Source organism: Rhinopithecus roxellana, chromosome 20 (genome assembly GCF_007565055.1).
Source record: "Rhinopithecus roxellana isolate Shanxi Qingling chromosome 20, ASM756505v1, whole genome shotgun sequence".
Classification (NCBI taxonomy): domain Eukaryota; kingdom Metazoa; phylum Chordata; class Mammalia; order Primates; family Cercopithecidae; genus Rhinopithecus; species Rhinopithecus roxellana.
Window position 1 is genome coordinate 14,009,164 of NC_044568.1, and position 14,580 is coordinate 14,023,743.

At 39.9% G+C, this 14,580-nt stretch overlaps 2 protein-coding genes across 5 annotated transcripts in view; one reads left to right on the forward strand and one right to left on the reverse strand.

Annotated features, from left to right (window-relative positions):
• The window catches only part of RPGRIP1L (RPGRIP1 like), a 101,843-nt gene extending 97,491 nt beyond the window's left edge, over positions 1–4,352 (reverse strand). For 2 of the 3 annotated variants that reach the window (XM_010358270.2, XM_030924924.1), the window contains exons 1-2: positions 4,154–4,352; positions 983–1,074 (exon numbers count right to left, since the gene is read on the reverse strand). In XM_010358270.2, coding sequence (XP_010356572.1) covers positions 983–1,067 — 85 coding nt within the window. In that variant the 5' untranslated portion in view covers positions 1,068–1,074; positions 4,154–4,352. Of the gene's footprint in view, positions 1–982; positions 1,075–3,906; positions 3,941–4,153 lie in introns of all 3 variants that reach the window. The other variant, XM_030924923.1, reaches the window with a different exon arrangement.
• Positions 4,316–14,580, forward strand: part of FTO (FTO alpha-ketoglutarate dependent dioxygenase) — a 410,833-nt gene continuing 400,568 nt past the window's right edge. The window contains exon 1 of one of the 2 annotated variants that reach the window (XM_030924926.1): positions 4,316–4,583. In XM_030924926.1, the coding sequence (XP_030780786.1) occupies positions 4,431–4,583 (153 nt within the window). In that variant the 5' untranslated portion in view covers positions 4,316–4,430. The remainder of the gene's footprint in view (positions 4,584–14,580) is intronic. The other variant, XM_010358289.2, reaches the window with a different exon arrangement.

Genomic DNA, 14,580 nt, shown 5'->3' on the forward strand with positions numbered 1-14,580 from the left:
CAGGCTAGAGGGGGATTTCACATTTTCTTTTTTTTTTTTTTTTTTTTTTTTTTTTTTTGAGACGGAGTCTTGCTCTGCCACCCAGGCTGGAGTGCAGTGGCCGGATCTCAGCTCACTGCAAGCTCCGCCTCCCGGGTTCACGCCATTCTCCTGTCTCAGCCTCCCGAGTAGCTGGGACTACAGGCGCCCGCCTCATCGCCCGGCTAGTTTTTTGTATTTTTTAGTAGAGACGGGGTTTCACCGTATTAGCCAGGATGGTCTCGATCTCCTGACCTCATGATCCACCCGTCTCGGCCTCCCAAAGTGCTGGGATTACAGGCTTGAGCCACCGCGCCCGGCCACATTTTCTATGAGCTGTTGATAATTGATACATGCATGACAGCATAGCTGACACAATGGACAAACAAAGATAAACAAAGCTCTCTGTTCTAAATTGTTCTTTAATGTGGTGCTTTTCTTTCTCAATTTGAAAGTGCTTTTTAGCTCTACAGCAACTACTAAGTGATAAAAGGATAAAGAAAACCTTTAATCCATATCAATTTGATAAAAAAAGTCACTATCACATGAGATACTCTACTTAAAAGGCAAAACACTTAAAATATGGCCTTTCCTCCCATATAAAATTTAAACACAAAGAAATGTTTTAATACTGAATGTAATTTAAACCAGGCAATTCGGTTTGGAGGCTTGATACTCTCTATGTAGTTTCTACTGATGTAAGGAATTTTAAAAAGATGATTTATGTTAATTTTTTATCAGAACAGAGGGGGGACTGTACATTTTCTATGAGCTGTTGATAACTGACACATGTAGTAAAATACCATATGTGTTCTAAACTCTCCATCTTTTTGTTTAGTACAATCAAGGACTATATAGTTACTTAAATGGTTTGGGGTGTATGAGTATCAGAAATACTTTAAATTAAAAGTAAAGAAGTCAGTGATCAAAGTTCATAACTGTAATAAATAACAGCTGGCCATACCTTGTAACCCTCCCATTCCAAAGAGGTTTAGACCTGTATCTTTCACAGGCAAGTCTCCTGCAGTCTCATCAGTTGGACCAGACATGGCCTAGCTGTGGAAAAAAGAAAATTCAAATAAACTCTTTCCAAGTTATTACATTAACTATGTAATGGAATGAATCAAATAAAATGAAAAAGGGACTAGAACTTTAATCGGCATCTTATTGTCCATATGTGCTGCTTGGAGAAGATGAAAGCTTCTCTTCTAAAAGTACTACTACATTCAATCATGGAGACAGTGTTCCTTTCAACAGTATATTTCCTACAGTTTGCTTAGGAAATGAGGTAAGATTATCGTTTAAGAAATACCTCCTCTCCATCCCTTTCCTCTCCCCAGCCTCCAAAAGAGAGCAGGTATCTTGGAAAACACTCAGGTCAGGAACTTGATTCAAATAGTTGCTCTATCATTAACGAATTAGTCAAGCCACCTAAACTCTCTGAGTTTCAGTCTCTCAGCTTTAAAAAGGAGAAAATAATACCTATCTCAGAGTTATTCTAATGGTAAATGGGATGAGTAAAGTAAAAGCACTGATCACATGTGCCTGAGATGTCAATATTACTCAAATATTAATTGTCTGCTTGATGCGCAAATGAGTGGGCAGTTCTAAGTTTTGTGAAAGAGGTTTCGTTGCATAAATTTACCAACTGGTTTACGTTTTTTTGTGTGTGTGTGTGTCTTGCCTTTGTTGCCATGAGGCTTAGGTCCCATGCAGAGTTCAACTACTTCGACATATAGGCTGTCTAGCTAATTCTGGTATTTTTATAGTTTCTATTCGTTACAGAAATGCACCACAGTAGCTTTATTTTGAATGTGGATACGAGTGGTCCACACAGTATCTAGTATGCAAAAATAAAGGATTTTATATTTTCATTTCAATCTACCTAGTAAGCTAAATGCAAACTGTGAATGAAGATACTCTAAAGGGCAGAGTTCTTAAGCTCTAGAATATTGGTTCTAGAATGTAAAGACCAAGAGAGTAGCAAGCTTCATTGTCTTGTTCACCTCTGTATTCTTTGAGGCTAGCATAAAGCTTGGTGCATTCTGAGAGCAGGCATTCATTAAATAGTTGTTGAGTGAGTGAATGGAGTCCGTGGGGTTTCAGGGTCTGTGAACCCAGAGATGGTTTACCAAATTTTGTATGTATACGTATATATGCAATATCTTTTAAGGAGGGTTCATAACTTTTATTATAACTCACAAATGGTGGAGAACCATTGCATTTTGCTGTTACAGAAACAGCTAACAGACAAATCCTTGGGAGATCATCTACTTCTTTTGGAAGTACTGCTATAGAAAAGGTCAATTTTTAGGATCCTGTTGACACACAGGCCCATGTATGAAAATGATTAGTTTTCCATGACAGAGTTAAGGTCACTTTAAAAATAATGAGAATGATGATGATGATGATGATGATGTTGATGGTGTTAACATTCATTGAATGCTTATTATGTGCCAGGTACTGTTCTAAGTGCTCTGTTATAGGAATTAATGAAGTGTCTTGCCATATCCTTGTGAGGTTGTTACTCAAATGATTACCGCTTTACAAATGAGGAAGCTGAGACACAGATTAGTTAACTCACTTAAGGTAGTAGTTGGAAGTATTAATAGTTGTATCTGGTGATATTTTTGGTTGTCACAACAAGGAAGGGGGATGCTACTGGCATCTAGTGAGTAGAGGCCAGGGATGATGTTAAATATCTTACAGTGCTTAGGAGACATAATAATGAATTATCCAGCCCAAAATGTTAATAATAGTGTGGAAGCTGAGTAATCCTGCACAATGCTGCAATGCCTCTCCAACACCATTTCATGTTATCCTTCTTTGCTCAGTATGCTTCACCTACATTATTCTTTACTTTCCTCGAACCCCCCACACCCTCGTGTACTCAAGGCCTTTGCATTAGCTGGCTCCTCAATCTCTGGAGTTCAGCTCACTTCCTCAGACAGGCTTTCCCTGACCATCCTATGTTAGAGTAGTCTTCCTTACATTTCTTCACTGTTTATTTCTTTTCTTTTCTTCTTTTTTTTGAGACAGGGTTTTGCTCTGTTGTCCGGGCTGGCCTGGAATTCATGGGTTCAAGTGATCCTCCCACCTCACCCTCCCAAGTAGCTGGAACTACAGGTGCATGCCACCACGCCTGGCTTGTTTCTCTTTTAGCAACTGTCTCTATCTGAAATTATCAAATAAATTATTGTTTGTCTCCATGAAAAAAGGATAAACATCTTGAGACGGGTATTAGTCTTGTTCACAGCTGTTCAGGAACAGTGCCTGGTACAGGGTGGGAACCAACATTAATATATATTGAATGATTGGCTGGGCGCGGTGGCTCACACCTGTAATCCCAGCACTTTGCGAGGCCGAGACAGGCGGATGACTTAAGCTCAGGAGTTCGAGACCACCCTGGCCAACATGGTGAAACTCCATCTCTACTAAAAATACAAAAATTAGCTGGGTGTGGTGGCGCACGCCTGCAATCCCAGCTACTCGGGAGGCTGAGGCAGGAGAATCGCTTGAACCCGGGAGGGGGAGGTTGCAGTAAGCTGAGGTCTTACCACTCCACTCCAGCCTGGGCGACAGAGCAAGAACCTGTCACACACACACACACACACAAGAATAAAGAAAAAATATTTATTTGAATGAATAAATGAATACCAGGCACTGAGATTAAAATGGCAAGCAAAATCCCCGCCTTTATGAAGCTAGCAAGTTATGGAGATAATCAGATGATAAACAAATAATATATAATTAAGCAAACAATAGAACACTCAGGAGTTTTAGGGTCTCCAACCAATTTCTAATCCAGGGCAAATGAGCAAACTGTGTTAGGGACCTACAACTTGCAGGATCTGGATAGAGATGGCAATTAGCAGCATCAACTCTCACCTTCATGGCTGGGATACAACATTTCAAGTTGGTCCTGGATGTGAGGATAAAGAGCGGGCTGTGATTCAGGCCTGAGGATGTGGAGGTGTCTCGGGCTCGGCTGCTTTCCGCGAGCAGAACTCCAGGGCCAACTCCAGGGCCTTCTCCAGACCGCAGAGCGGACCCTAGGACCCTGGCCCGCGCTGCAGTGGGGAGGGTCCGCAACCTCCACCCACCCCCATGCTCCCGCATCCTCCCGAGTACTCACCGCTCCACTGGCCCTGCAGCTAGCTATACCGTTGCTATAGCGCCGACAGCGTGGCAGGCGGCTGGCCGAGAGGAGCACGGGAGAAACATGGTAGGCACCCGTTGCCTCCTGGGAAATGTAGTTCTCCTTGGTCTCCAGCCTGTTTGCTCGCGGTGTAGCGGACTACGCTCTTCCAGCTGTCGGACCTGGGAAATTCTCCTGTTCTAAATCCCGAGGCGCTCGCGGGCGTCGCCGCGGTGCATTCTGGGAGTTGTAGTTTTTTCCACTGTGAGGGAGAATGGCTCCGGACGGGAGCAGGACGCTGAGAGAACTACATGCAGGAGGCGGGGTCCAGGGCGAGGGGATCTACGCAGCTTGCGGTGGCGAAGGCGGCTTTAGTGGCAGCATGAAGCGCACCCCGACCGCCGAGGAACGAGAGCGCGAAGCTAAGGTATGTGGGGCTCCCGGGGCTTGGGGATCTTCGTGCGCTGTGAGCTAGGATCAGGGAACCGGAAGGGCTTGGTTTGATGGCGAGCGGATGCACGGTGTTAAGCTAAGGGATGACAGGGCCTTGTCAGCAAGGGACCTGGAGACATTGGAGGGGGTGTTACAAATTCCTCTTCAGGATGCAGGCCGAGTCTTGTTGGATCGGCTCAGAAATGAGAAGCAGGATACCTATTTCCTTGTCCTTCCTCTGCACCTATTCCTTGGTTAAATTTGTAGCCAGCTCTGTGCCTCAGTTTACCGGATTCTCAGGTGACGGTGATCATACCAGCTGTGCTTTCTTATAATGGGCTCTGAGGACTGAGATCAGCTTAGATGAAATATCTGTGCGGTCAGCTGTGTTTCTTTGGAACAATTGTCTCAGTGACCGGCTGATAACAGTTTGTGTCTTTCAGCCATGTGGATATGAATCTTTAACTACATTGCTCCTCTCTACCTGTGGTGTTCAGTTTCCGGTAGTTGCCATTCCATGGGATGACCATAATAATGGCAACAGCGATTTTAAAAAGCATTTACTGTCTGTCAGGCACTGAGTTAGGTGCATAATATTTAAATTATTTCATATCATTGTCACAGCAGATTACAAGGTAGGTATTATACAGATGGAGTATAAACAACAGCCCTGCTTCACAGATGAAGAACTGAGACTCAGAAGCATTGAGTGTTTTCCTTTCTCTCATTCTCAAAGTCAGATCCTGTTGATTTGTCTACGTGTATTGGGAATCCGTCCACTTTTTTTTTCCCACCTCCACTACCTTGGAACAAGCTACCATTATCTTTTTAATGGACTGTTGGAATAGCCTCTTGATTGGCCTATACCTACTCTACACCCTAACTTAACTCTTCTTCCACCTTCTCTCCCTTCCCCCAACTACCATTCTCTTCTGCACACCATAGAGTAAGATCTTCATGAAATGCAAATCTAATTATGTCCCTTTCCTTTCTCCTTACTCTGCCAACCACCTGTTTAAAAATATTCCATGGCTTTCTGTTGCTCTTAGGATAAAGACAAAACTTCACATTGCCTACAAGATCCTGCGTGGTGTGGACCCTACCTGCTTTCACAACCCCATTGGACATGACACTCTGCTGTCTGCCTCCCAGTCACTTTGGCCTCTTAAAAGTCACTCTTTCCTGTACTTCATCTGGCTTCAGGGCCTTTGCACACGTTATTTGCTGCCTACTATATGTTAGGCAGATATTGGCAGTGAATATCAGTGTTAAATAACATAGACACAGTTCTTGCTTTCATAGAATTTCATCCTACAAGTGAGTCTGTTTTAGAGCAATGCACCTAAGTATTTAAAATTTAAAATATGCTCTATATTGACTTGAGGTATCACAGTATTTCATAAGGGACTGGAAGTTTTCATGCTTGAGTCTGCAAATGATGTGGACAATATGCTAAAGATAAGCACAAACAGGGTGACTCTTCTGCTTTAGTCTACACAGTGCAAAGAAACAAATGTCGCCTCATGGTGTTGTGCACGATGTCTTTCTCATCTTTCAGGTTTATTTTTAAAGTAATTCATTTATTCTGTGAAGATTTATTGAGCACCTATTATTTGACATATGTTGGGATTATAATTTTGGCTAAAATAGAATCCCTGCACGAAAGGAGCTCTTACTCTATTGAAACCATAACTATTGCTTGTGAGGTAGTTATTAGTGTCATCTATATTTTAGAGATGTAGAAATTGAGACTTGCAGGTAAATCGTGACTTGCTCAAGGCCACTTGGTTGCTAAGTGGAACTAGCACTCTAAGCCAGGTCTTCTGACTCCAAATTCAAGGCTTTTTCCATTTTCTGCTTGTGAAACATGTTGAATTAGTAGAGCAAGTTGTCTTCCTTTTTTCTTTAACAAATTTGCTCTTCATTTAAAATTTCTTTGCTTAATATTATTGGTTAGAACAAAGTATAAGTAGTTGTTTTAAATCTTAAATGTAAAATGTCCAATGGCTCATGGAATTATTTTCTCTTTTTCTAATCAATTTTATTGAGGTATAATTTACATACAGTCATTTGCAACCATTTTTTTGTGTACAATTTGATGCCTTTTGACAAATGTATATACCTGCAAAACCACCACAATGGGAATAGCGAACATTTCTCTCCTTCTCAGTTCCCTCTCGTTAATTTGTGGTCTCTCCCTCCACCTCAGCCCCCAAGCAACCACTGATATGTTTTTTGTTTCTGTAGATGCATCTGTATTTTCTAGATTTCATATAAATGGAAGCATACAGTGTATACTTTTGGGTCTTTTTTTTCATTCAGCATAATTATTATTTTTTTTTAAATAGAGATTGTGTCTTGCTATGTTGCCCAAGCTGGTCTGGAACTGCTGGGCTGAAGCCATCCTCCTGCCTCTGCTACCCAAAGTGTTGGGATTATAGGCGTGAGCCACTGGGCCTGGTCAGCATAATGATTCTGAGATTAATCCATGGTGTTGTATGTATCAATAGTTTGTTCCTTTTTATTGCAGATTAGTGGCCCACTGTATGGAGATACCACATGTTGTTTATTCATTCACTTGTTGCTGGACCTTAGGATTGTTTCTGGTTTTGGACCCTTATGAAAAAAGCTGCTTTGACCATTCATGTATGAGTCTTTCCATTTTCATTTCTGTCAAAAAAAGCTGCTATGACCATTCATGTAAGAGTCTTTCCGTTTTCATTTGTCGGGTAATGCCCAGGAGTAGAATTGCTTAGTTATAGGGGAGTTCTTTGTTTAACCTTATGAAGAAATTGCCAGTTTTCCAAAGTGATTTGGCCATTTGTTTTAGTTTCCTATGGCTGCTGCAACAAGTTACCACAAACTTGGAGGCTTAAAACAACAGAAATTTATTCTCTTTCAGTCCTGGAGATGAGGCATTGAAATCAAGGTGTCAACAGGGCTATACTCCCTTTGAAGGACTCTAGGGGAAACTCCTTCCTTGCCTCTTCCAGCTTCTGGTGGTCCCTGGTGTTCCTTGGCTTGTGGTAGCATCACTTCATAACTTCTCTGCTTTCCATCTTCACATGGCCTTCTTCTCTCTGTTTCTGTGTCTCAAATCTCTCTCTCCTTTCTCTTAAAAGGATGCCCGTTATTGGTTAGGACCCATCCTAAATCCAAGATGCCCTCTTGAGGTCCTTAAGAGCCTCAACTTAATTACATTTGCAAGGACACTTTTTCCAAATAACGTTATATTCACACGTGCTGGGTTTCTGGATTTGGACATACCTTTTTGGGGGACAATATTCAAATGCACTGCACCCTTTTACACTCCTATCAACTGTTGGTGGGAACGTAAAATGAGAGTTCTACTTGTTTCATATCCTTGCAATGCTTGTCAGTCTTTTACATTTTAACCATTCTAGTACGTGTGCAGTGATATTTGTGATTTTAATTTGCATTTCAGTGATGTCTAATGATATTGCATATCTCTCTTTTTATAAATCTTTATTGAGGTATAATTTATATACCATAAAATTCACCTGTTTTCAGTGTAGGACTCAATGGTTGGTAGCATATTTGCAGAGTTGTGTAACTATCACCACAGTCTTATTTTAGAACAGTTCCCTTCCAGAAGAAACTGTATTCATTTGCAGTTATTTCCCAATTCTACTTCATCCCTAGGGAACCACGAATCTACTCTGTTCTTTAGATTTGCCTTTTCTGGACATTTTTGTATAGATGGACTCATACAATATGTGGTCTTTTATATTCAGCTTCTTTCACCCAGGATGTTTTTGAGGTTCATCCATGTTACAGCATGTATTGGTACTTTGTTCCTTTTTATTACACAGTAGATAGAATTCCAGTGTCGGGCCGAGCGCAATGGCTCATGCCTGTAATCCCAGCACTTTGGGAGGCCAAGGCAGGTGGATCACCTGAGGTCAGGATAACTTACATCAAGACCAGCTTGGCCAACATGGTGAAACCCTGTCTCTACTAAAAATACAAAAATTAGCCAGGAGTGGTGGCACATGCTTGTAATTCTAGCTACTCAGGAGGCCGAGGCATGAGAGTCACCTAACCTGGCAGGCAGAGGTTGCAGAGAGCCCAGATTGTGCCACTGCATTCCAGCCTGGGTGACAGAGTGAGACTCTGTCTCAAAAAAAAAAAAAAAAAAGAAGAATTCCAGTGTCAGGATATACCATGTTTTGTTTATCTCTTCACCAGTTGATGGACATTTGATTTGTTTCTACATTTTGACTATTATGAAAAATGCTACTGTGAACATTTGCACCCTAGTTTTTGTGTGGATGTGTTTTCATTCCTCCTGGGTAGATACCTAGGAGTGGAATTACTGTTCATATGGTAAATCTATGTTTAAAATTTTAAGAAACTGACAAAGTGTTTACTTGTGTGGTTACACCATTTTATATTCCCCACTAGCCATTTTGAGGGTTACAATTTTGTCACATCCTTGTTAACACTTGTTAATGTCTGTCTTTTCTATTGGATCTATCATAGTGGGTGAGAAGTGGTATCTCATTGTGGTTTGATTTGCATTTCTCTGATGGATAATAATGTTATGCATCTTCGCATGTGCTTATTGGACATGTATATATCTTCTTTTATGAAGTATCTGTTCAAAATCTTTGCCCATTTTTTTGTTGGATTGTGTTCCTATTGTTAAGTTTTATGAGTTCTTTATATTTTCTAGATACAAATCCTTTGTTTACTATGTGTGTTGCAAACGTTATTTTCCATTCATCTAGGTTACTTAATAGTTTTTAAGAAAGGTCCAATTTATCAATGTTTATTTTTATGATTTGTGCTTTTTGTGTCATATCTATGCAGTCTTTATCCCAAAGTCACAAAGATTTCTTGTTTGCTTTTCAAATTAAACTTTGTCATCTCCATAATGGGTACTTAGTTTTTATTTTTCTTTTCTCTTTGAAGTAACTTAGATCGTAGTTTCTTCCTTGTGATTGCTTATGCTATAGACTTTTATGCTGTTTCCAAGTCTGGAGGGTGAATAAGAAGGTTGGACCAAATAGCTTCCTATGATTAACATTTATCTAACTTGTGTTCAGCATATGCGAGTACTATATGGTATTCATGCATTTTTAAAATGAACTTTTCTTATAAGGCATATAGTAGAATAGTCCAGATTAGTATCTGATGGTTTGAGATAGAACCATGGCGTCTACTATTTCCTTACTATTGGGATAGGGGATTCATACCCTGTGCCTCAGTTTCTCCAGTCATAAATGAGGTTAAGAATAGCTGCTTCTGTGGGTTGGTGTGAGGACCCAGTGTGATTAGGTCTAGCTGCTATCCCAGGAATAGAGTAGCATGCCCTTGATTGAGTTTGGTGGCTTCAGGGTTCCTCTGCTGGGGTGGGGCTGGCCCTATGCATTTTTTCTCAGATGTTATAATTTATTATTTTGAATGATTTAAAACTTATTGAAGAGCAAGAGTAGAATCTAGAGCTCCCATAGACCTGTTGTCCGTATTCACAGGTTAATATCTTGCTGTGTTCACTTGATTGCTCTCTCTCTTGCCATATATATCCATATGAACAATTTTTTTTAATGAACCATTACTCTTTACCTCTAAATAGTTCAGCATATATTTCCTAAGAACATGGACATTCTCTTACATACGAATATAAACACAGTCAGTTGTTAATTTCAGAAAAAGTTAACGTTGATATAATGCCATTATTTCATCCAAAGTCCATATTCAAATTTTGCTAATTGTCCTAATAATGAATTTTATAGCATTTTTTCCTGGTCCAGGTTTCATCTGGATCGCATATTACCTTTCATTGTCAGGTCCCTTTGGTCCCTTCTCCTTTAATCTGGTGTCCTTTCGTGTCCTTTAAATTGGTTCCTCATCCTTTTTCTTTCAAGACATTGACATTTGTGATGTGTGCAGGCTATTATTTATTTATTTATTTAGTACAATGGCCCTGCATTCTTATTTGTCTTATGTTTCCTTATGATTGGATTCAGATTTGGCTTTTTTTTTTTTTTTTTTTTTTTTTTGAGATGGAGTCTCACTCTGTTGCCCAGGCTGGAATGCAGTGGCGCGATCTCGGCTCGCTGCAACCTCCGCCTCCCGGGTTCAAGGGATTCTTCTGCCTCAGCCTCTCGAGTAACTGGGATTACAGACACATGCCACCACACCCAGCTAATTTTTGTGTTTTTAGTAGAGACGGGGTTTCACCATGTTGGCCAGGCTAGTCTTGAACTCCTGACATATTAATCCACCCACCTCAGCCTCCTAAAGTGTTGGGATTACAGGCATGAGCCACCGTGCCTGGCCCAGATTTTACATTTTTGCATGTATATTTTTGAGGAAAGATGGGACCTCTAGAGGTCACATATTTATAATCCACATACGCATCCTGGCTGTAGGTAAGTTTCGGCCCAAACAAACTGAAAGTTGTTTCAGAATTATTTTCTAATATTTAAAAATTGAGGGATTTTGCATAAACATCTGGGTGTCTGACTCTCTTGAAAAACTAGAGTATCTGGTAACACTGGGCATGCATTTTCCTAACTAGAATTGAATAGTGGCTTCCCTTTTAGGCAGGAAATACGCTTTCCATTTTTCTGTCATCCAGTTTTGCCCCTTCAGTTACAAAATAGTGGTGTAGTGTGGGGCCTTAGACACAGACTCTTGAAATTGAATTCTGCTCCCTCATTTACTTGAGCAAGCAGTTTAACTTCTCTGAGCCTCCGTTTCCTCATCTATCAAATTGGAGTGATATGGTTCTGGTAGGGATTGAGATATTATATAGCACATAAAACATTGCTGGCATACAGTAAAAATAAACATTGTGGCCGGGCGCGGTGGCTCAAGCCTGTAATCCCAGCACTTTGGGAGGCCGAGACGGGCGGATCACGAGGTCAGGAGATCGAGACCATCCTGGCTAACACGGTGAAACCCCGTCTCTACTAAAAAATACAAAAGACTAGCTGGGCGTGGTGGCGGGCGCCTGTAGTCCCAGCTACTCGGGAGGCTGAGGCAGGAGAATGGTGTGAACCCGGGAGGCAGAGCTTGCAGTGAGCTGAGATGGCGCCGCTGCACTCCAGCCTGGGCGACAGAGCGAGACTCCATCTCAAAAAAAAAAAAAAATAAATAAATAAAAAATAAACATTGTTATTATCACCATCTTCTTATCATCATCATCATCATCATCATCATCATCATCATCATCACCATCATAACCACCACCTGCACTACTGCCTATCTGACTCCAGTAGATATATATTCTGTATATATATATGTGTGTGTGTATTCTGATCCCAGGACATTTATTCTGTAAACTTATGTTGAGTGTCTAGTCAAGTGGATTTTCTCAACTGGGGTTCCATTAACTTATTTCCCATGCAGCCAGAATGGTACTAGTTTTGTACCACCTTTCAGAAAATTGAGAATATAGTCACTCAAACCATTTTCTACGTTCTGTGGTTCAGATAAGGAACCTGATTAAGTGTTGAGCAGTGTACTCAGCACCAGGGTAAAGATGGCAGACACAGTCCCATGGAACTGGCTGGCTGTCCATGGAAGGTAAATAAGTACCAACAGTAGAGTGGTGAGTTTTATCACGGGAGGACATGGTAGCAAAGAGGATCTAACATGGCCTAGTAGTCATGGAATTCCTTCCTTAGAAGATCTGTTTAAAGGTGTATCCTTATGAGAGGCCTGGGATTCCTTACGGGGTTTATCAGAAACATTAAAACTGTTTCATTAGTCATAGAATAAAAAGCTATGAATGTTGAATTCCAAGTTAGCTTCAAAGACTCTTATGCTGGCTTAGGTTAGATCATCTTTTAAACTATTAAAAATAGAACTAGTTTAAGTTTATTAAGGAAACGGTTATATACCTAAGAACATTTAATAGTTTTGTTTGAGTCATGTACATTTTTATCAGTGAAGGAAAATATCCAGAATATATAACCTACCGTTTTAAGTAACGTGATTGAAAAACTCTTCTGCTTTTGGTGATAGTTGTCTTATAAACTTTACATGATAAGGTTTATTGAGTTATAAAAATAATAACTTGGCCAAATGCAGTGGCTCATACCTGTAATCCCAGTGCTTTGTGAGGCCAAGGTGGAGGAGGCTCACTTGAGACCAGGAGTTGGAGGTTACAGTGAACTGTGATTGTGCCATTGCACTCCAGCCTGGACAACAGAGTGAGACCCCATCTCTAAATGATAATAACAATAACTCAACAAAAGAAAGTTTGCTATTTATGTTTATACTGACTGGGTATTTTTACCTTGTTTTGTATTTCAAATTTGGCGTTTTATTGAGGTCCTGAGAATGTTCTTTTGGAGTCTACTTTTATTATGGGACATTCTAGATTATGTCACCAGTTTATCTAAACTGGACACTAAATATAAGACGGTTTTGGTGTTAGACCAAAGACCAGGGGACTTGAAAAATGAAAACCTCACCTGACAGATTCTACTCTATGTTTGTTTTCCTTCTTCCCAAAATCCATTATTATTTTTTGCTTAATCTCTTCTTCAATATATGGGTAAGCCTTTAATCACTGTTTTGGAGGTTCAGTTGACTTCTGTAAATAGAATAAGAGTTAGTGTATTTGATCATAATTTCCAAACCACTTTAAATACTGTAACTTACTTGAAAATTAACCAGCTAAACTACCAAGTAACAGTGAATTCTTGTTACTTTCTGTTATTTCCAGGCCTGTTTCCTAACCCTCCTCGTATTGGTTTTGAAAACTAAATTAGCCATTCAAAAAAAAAAAAGTCTTAGACACTTTGAGCAAACAGTAGCTTCCTTGAAGATAGCATTTGTGTCTAATTCATCTTTTCATCTCTCCATTGTACCTGGCAGGATGTCTTCCACAAAGGAGACATTAATAAGTATCTGGTGAAAGATTAAATGATTGAGAGCGGCCAGCATCTGCTATGTGATACATGTGACCCTTCATAATTATGATTCTGGATCCTTGGCTGCTGATGAGATTTATTGTGGCTGAGTTTAGCGATACAGATTTTGGCATGTAGATGCTAGTCTCCAAAAATGTAGAGATCGTGTTTTTATTTTCAGTTTTGTCATTCACCATTTTATCTCTAGCCCTTAAGATTTTGCCAGACACATGGTCTATTCCATACTTGTAAAATAATGAATGAATTCCCAAGAGCATCACTTGTTATTGGTCAGTAGACTTTCTAATAGTGAGAGATGGAACCGGAATTTGAAAGAAATAATGGAAAATGGTTAATATCTTATGAATTTTAAGTTACTTAATATATCGTAGATGTGGGCATCAATTTTGAGAAATAAGACTCTTCTGTTCAACACATACTTCAGCAACTATCGACACTTGTTTTCAAGTATTCTCTTCCAATTTTAAAATGCCAGTTCACCTTTCAGATTTGGAGTATTTTGTTGTTGTTAGTTTATTATGGTAGATTTCTTGCTAAAGTTGTATTTAAAGTGTGACTTCCTAACTTTTAGGGGAGGGGAACTTTTGTTAAGATGGTCCTTTTGGAACCTTAATGAAAAAACACACCTTAGAGAAGGTGAATTTAGAGTTCTGCTAAGCACATTCATTTAATCTTCTATTATAAACTGATTTTGTAATATTTTATAAAATTGTCTCACTGGTTGATTTCACAATGTAAACTGGGAGGATACTTAGGATTCCTTGGGTTGGGTTAGAACAGGTTCAAGAGATGAAGATTTGTGTCGATAAGGGCTTGTTTCCAAACTTTTGTCCTTGGCATGCTGTTTGTTAAGCCATCACATGTTTGAAAGTTAAACCTTGAATTGATGCTATGGTTTGCATTTTAAAAAATGTATTTTATTATGGTGAGAGTACAACATAAGATCTACTCTCTTACCACATTTTTAAGTGTACAATAAAGAACTGTAAACTGTAGGTACAATGTTGGATAGCAGATCTCTGGCACTGATTCATCTTGTATAATTGAAACTTTATGCCACTTGATTAGCTCTTTCCCATC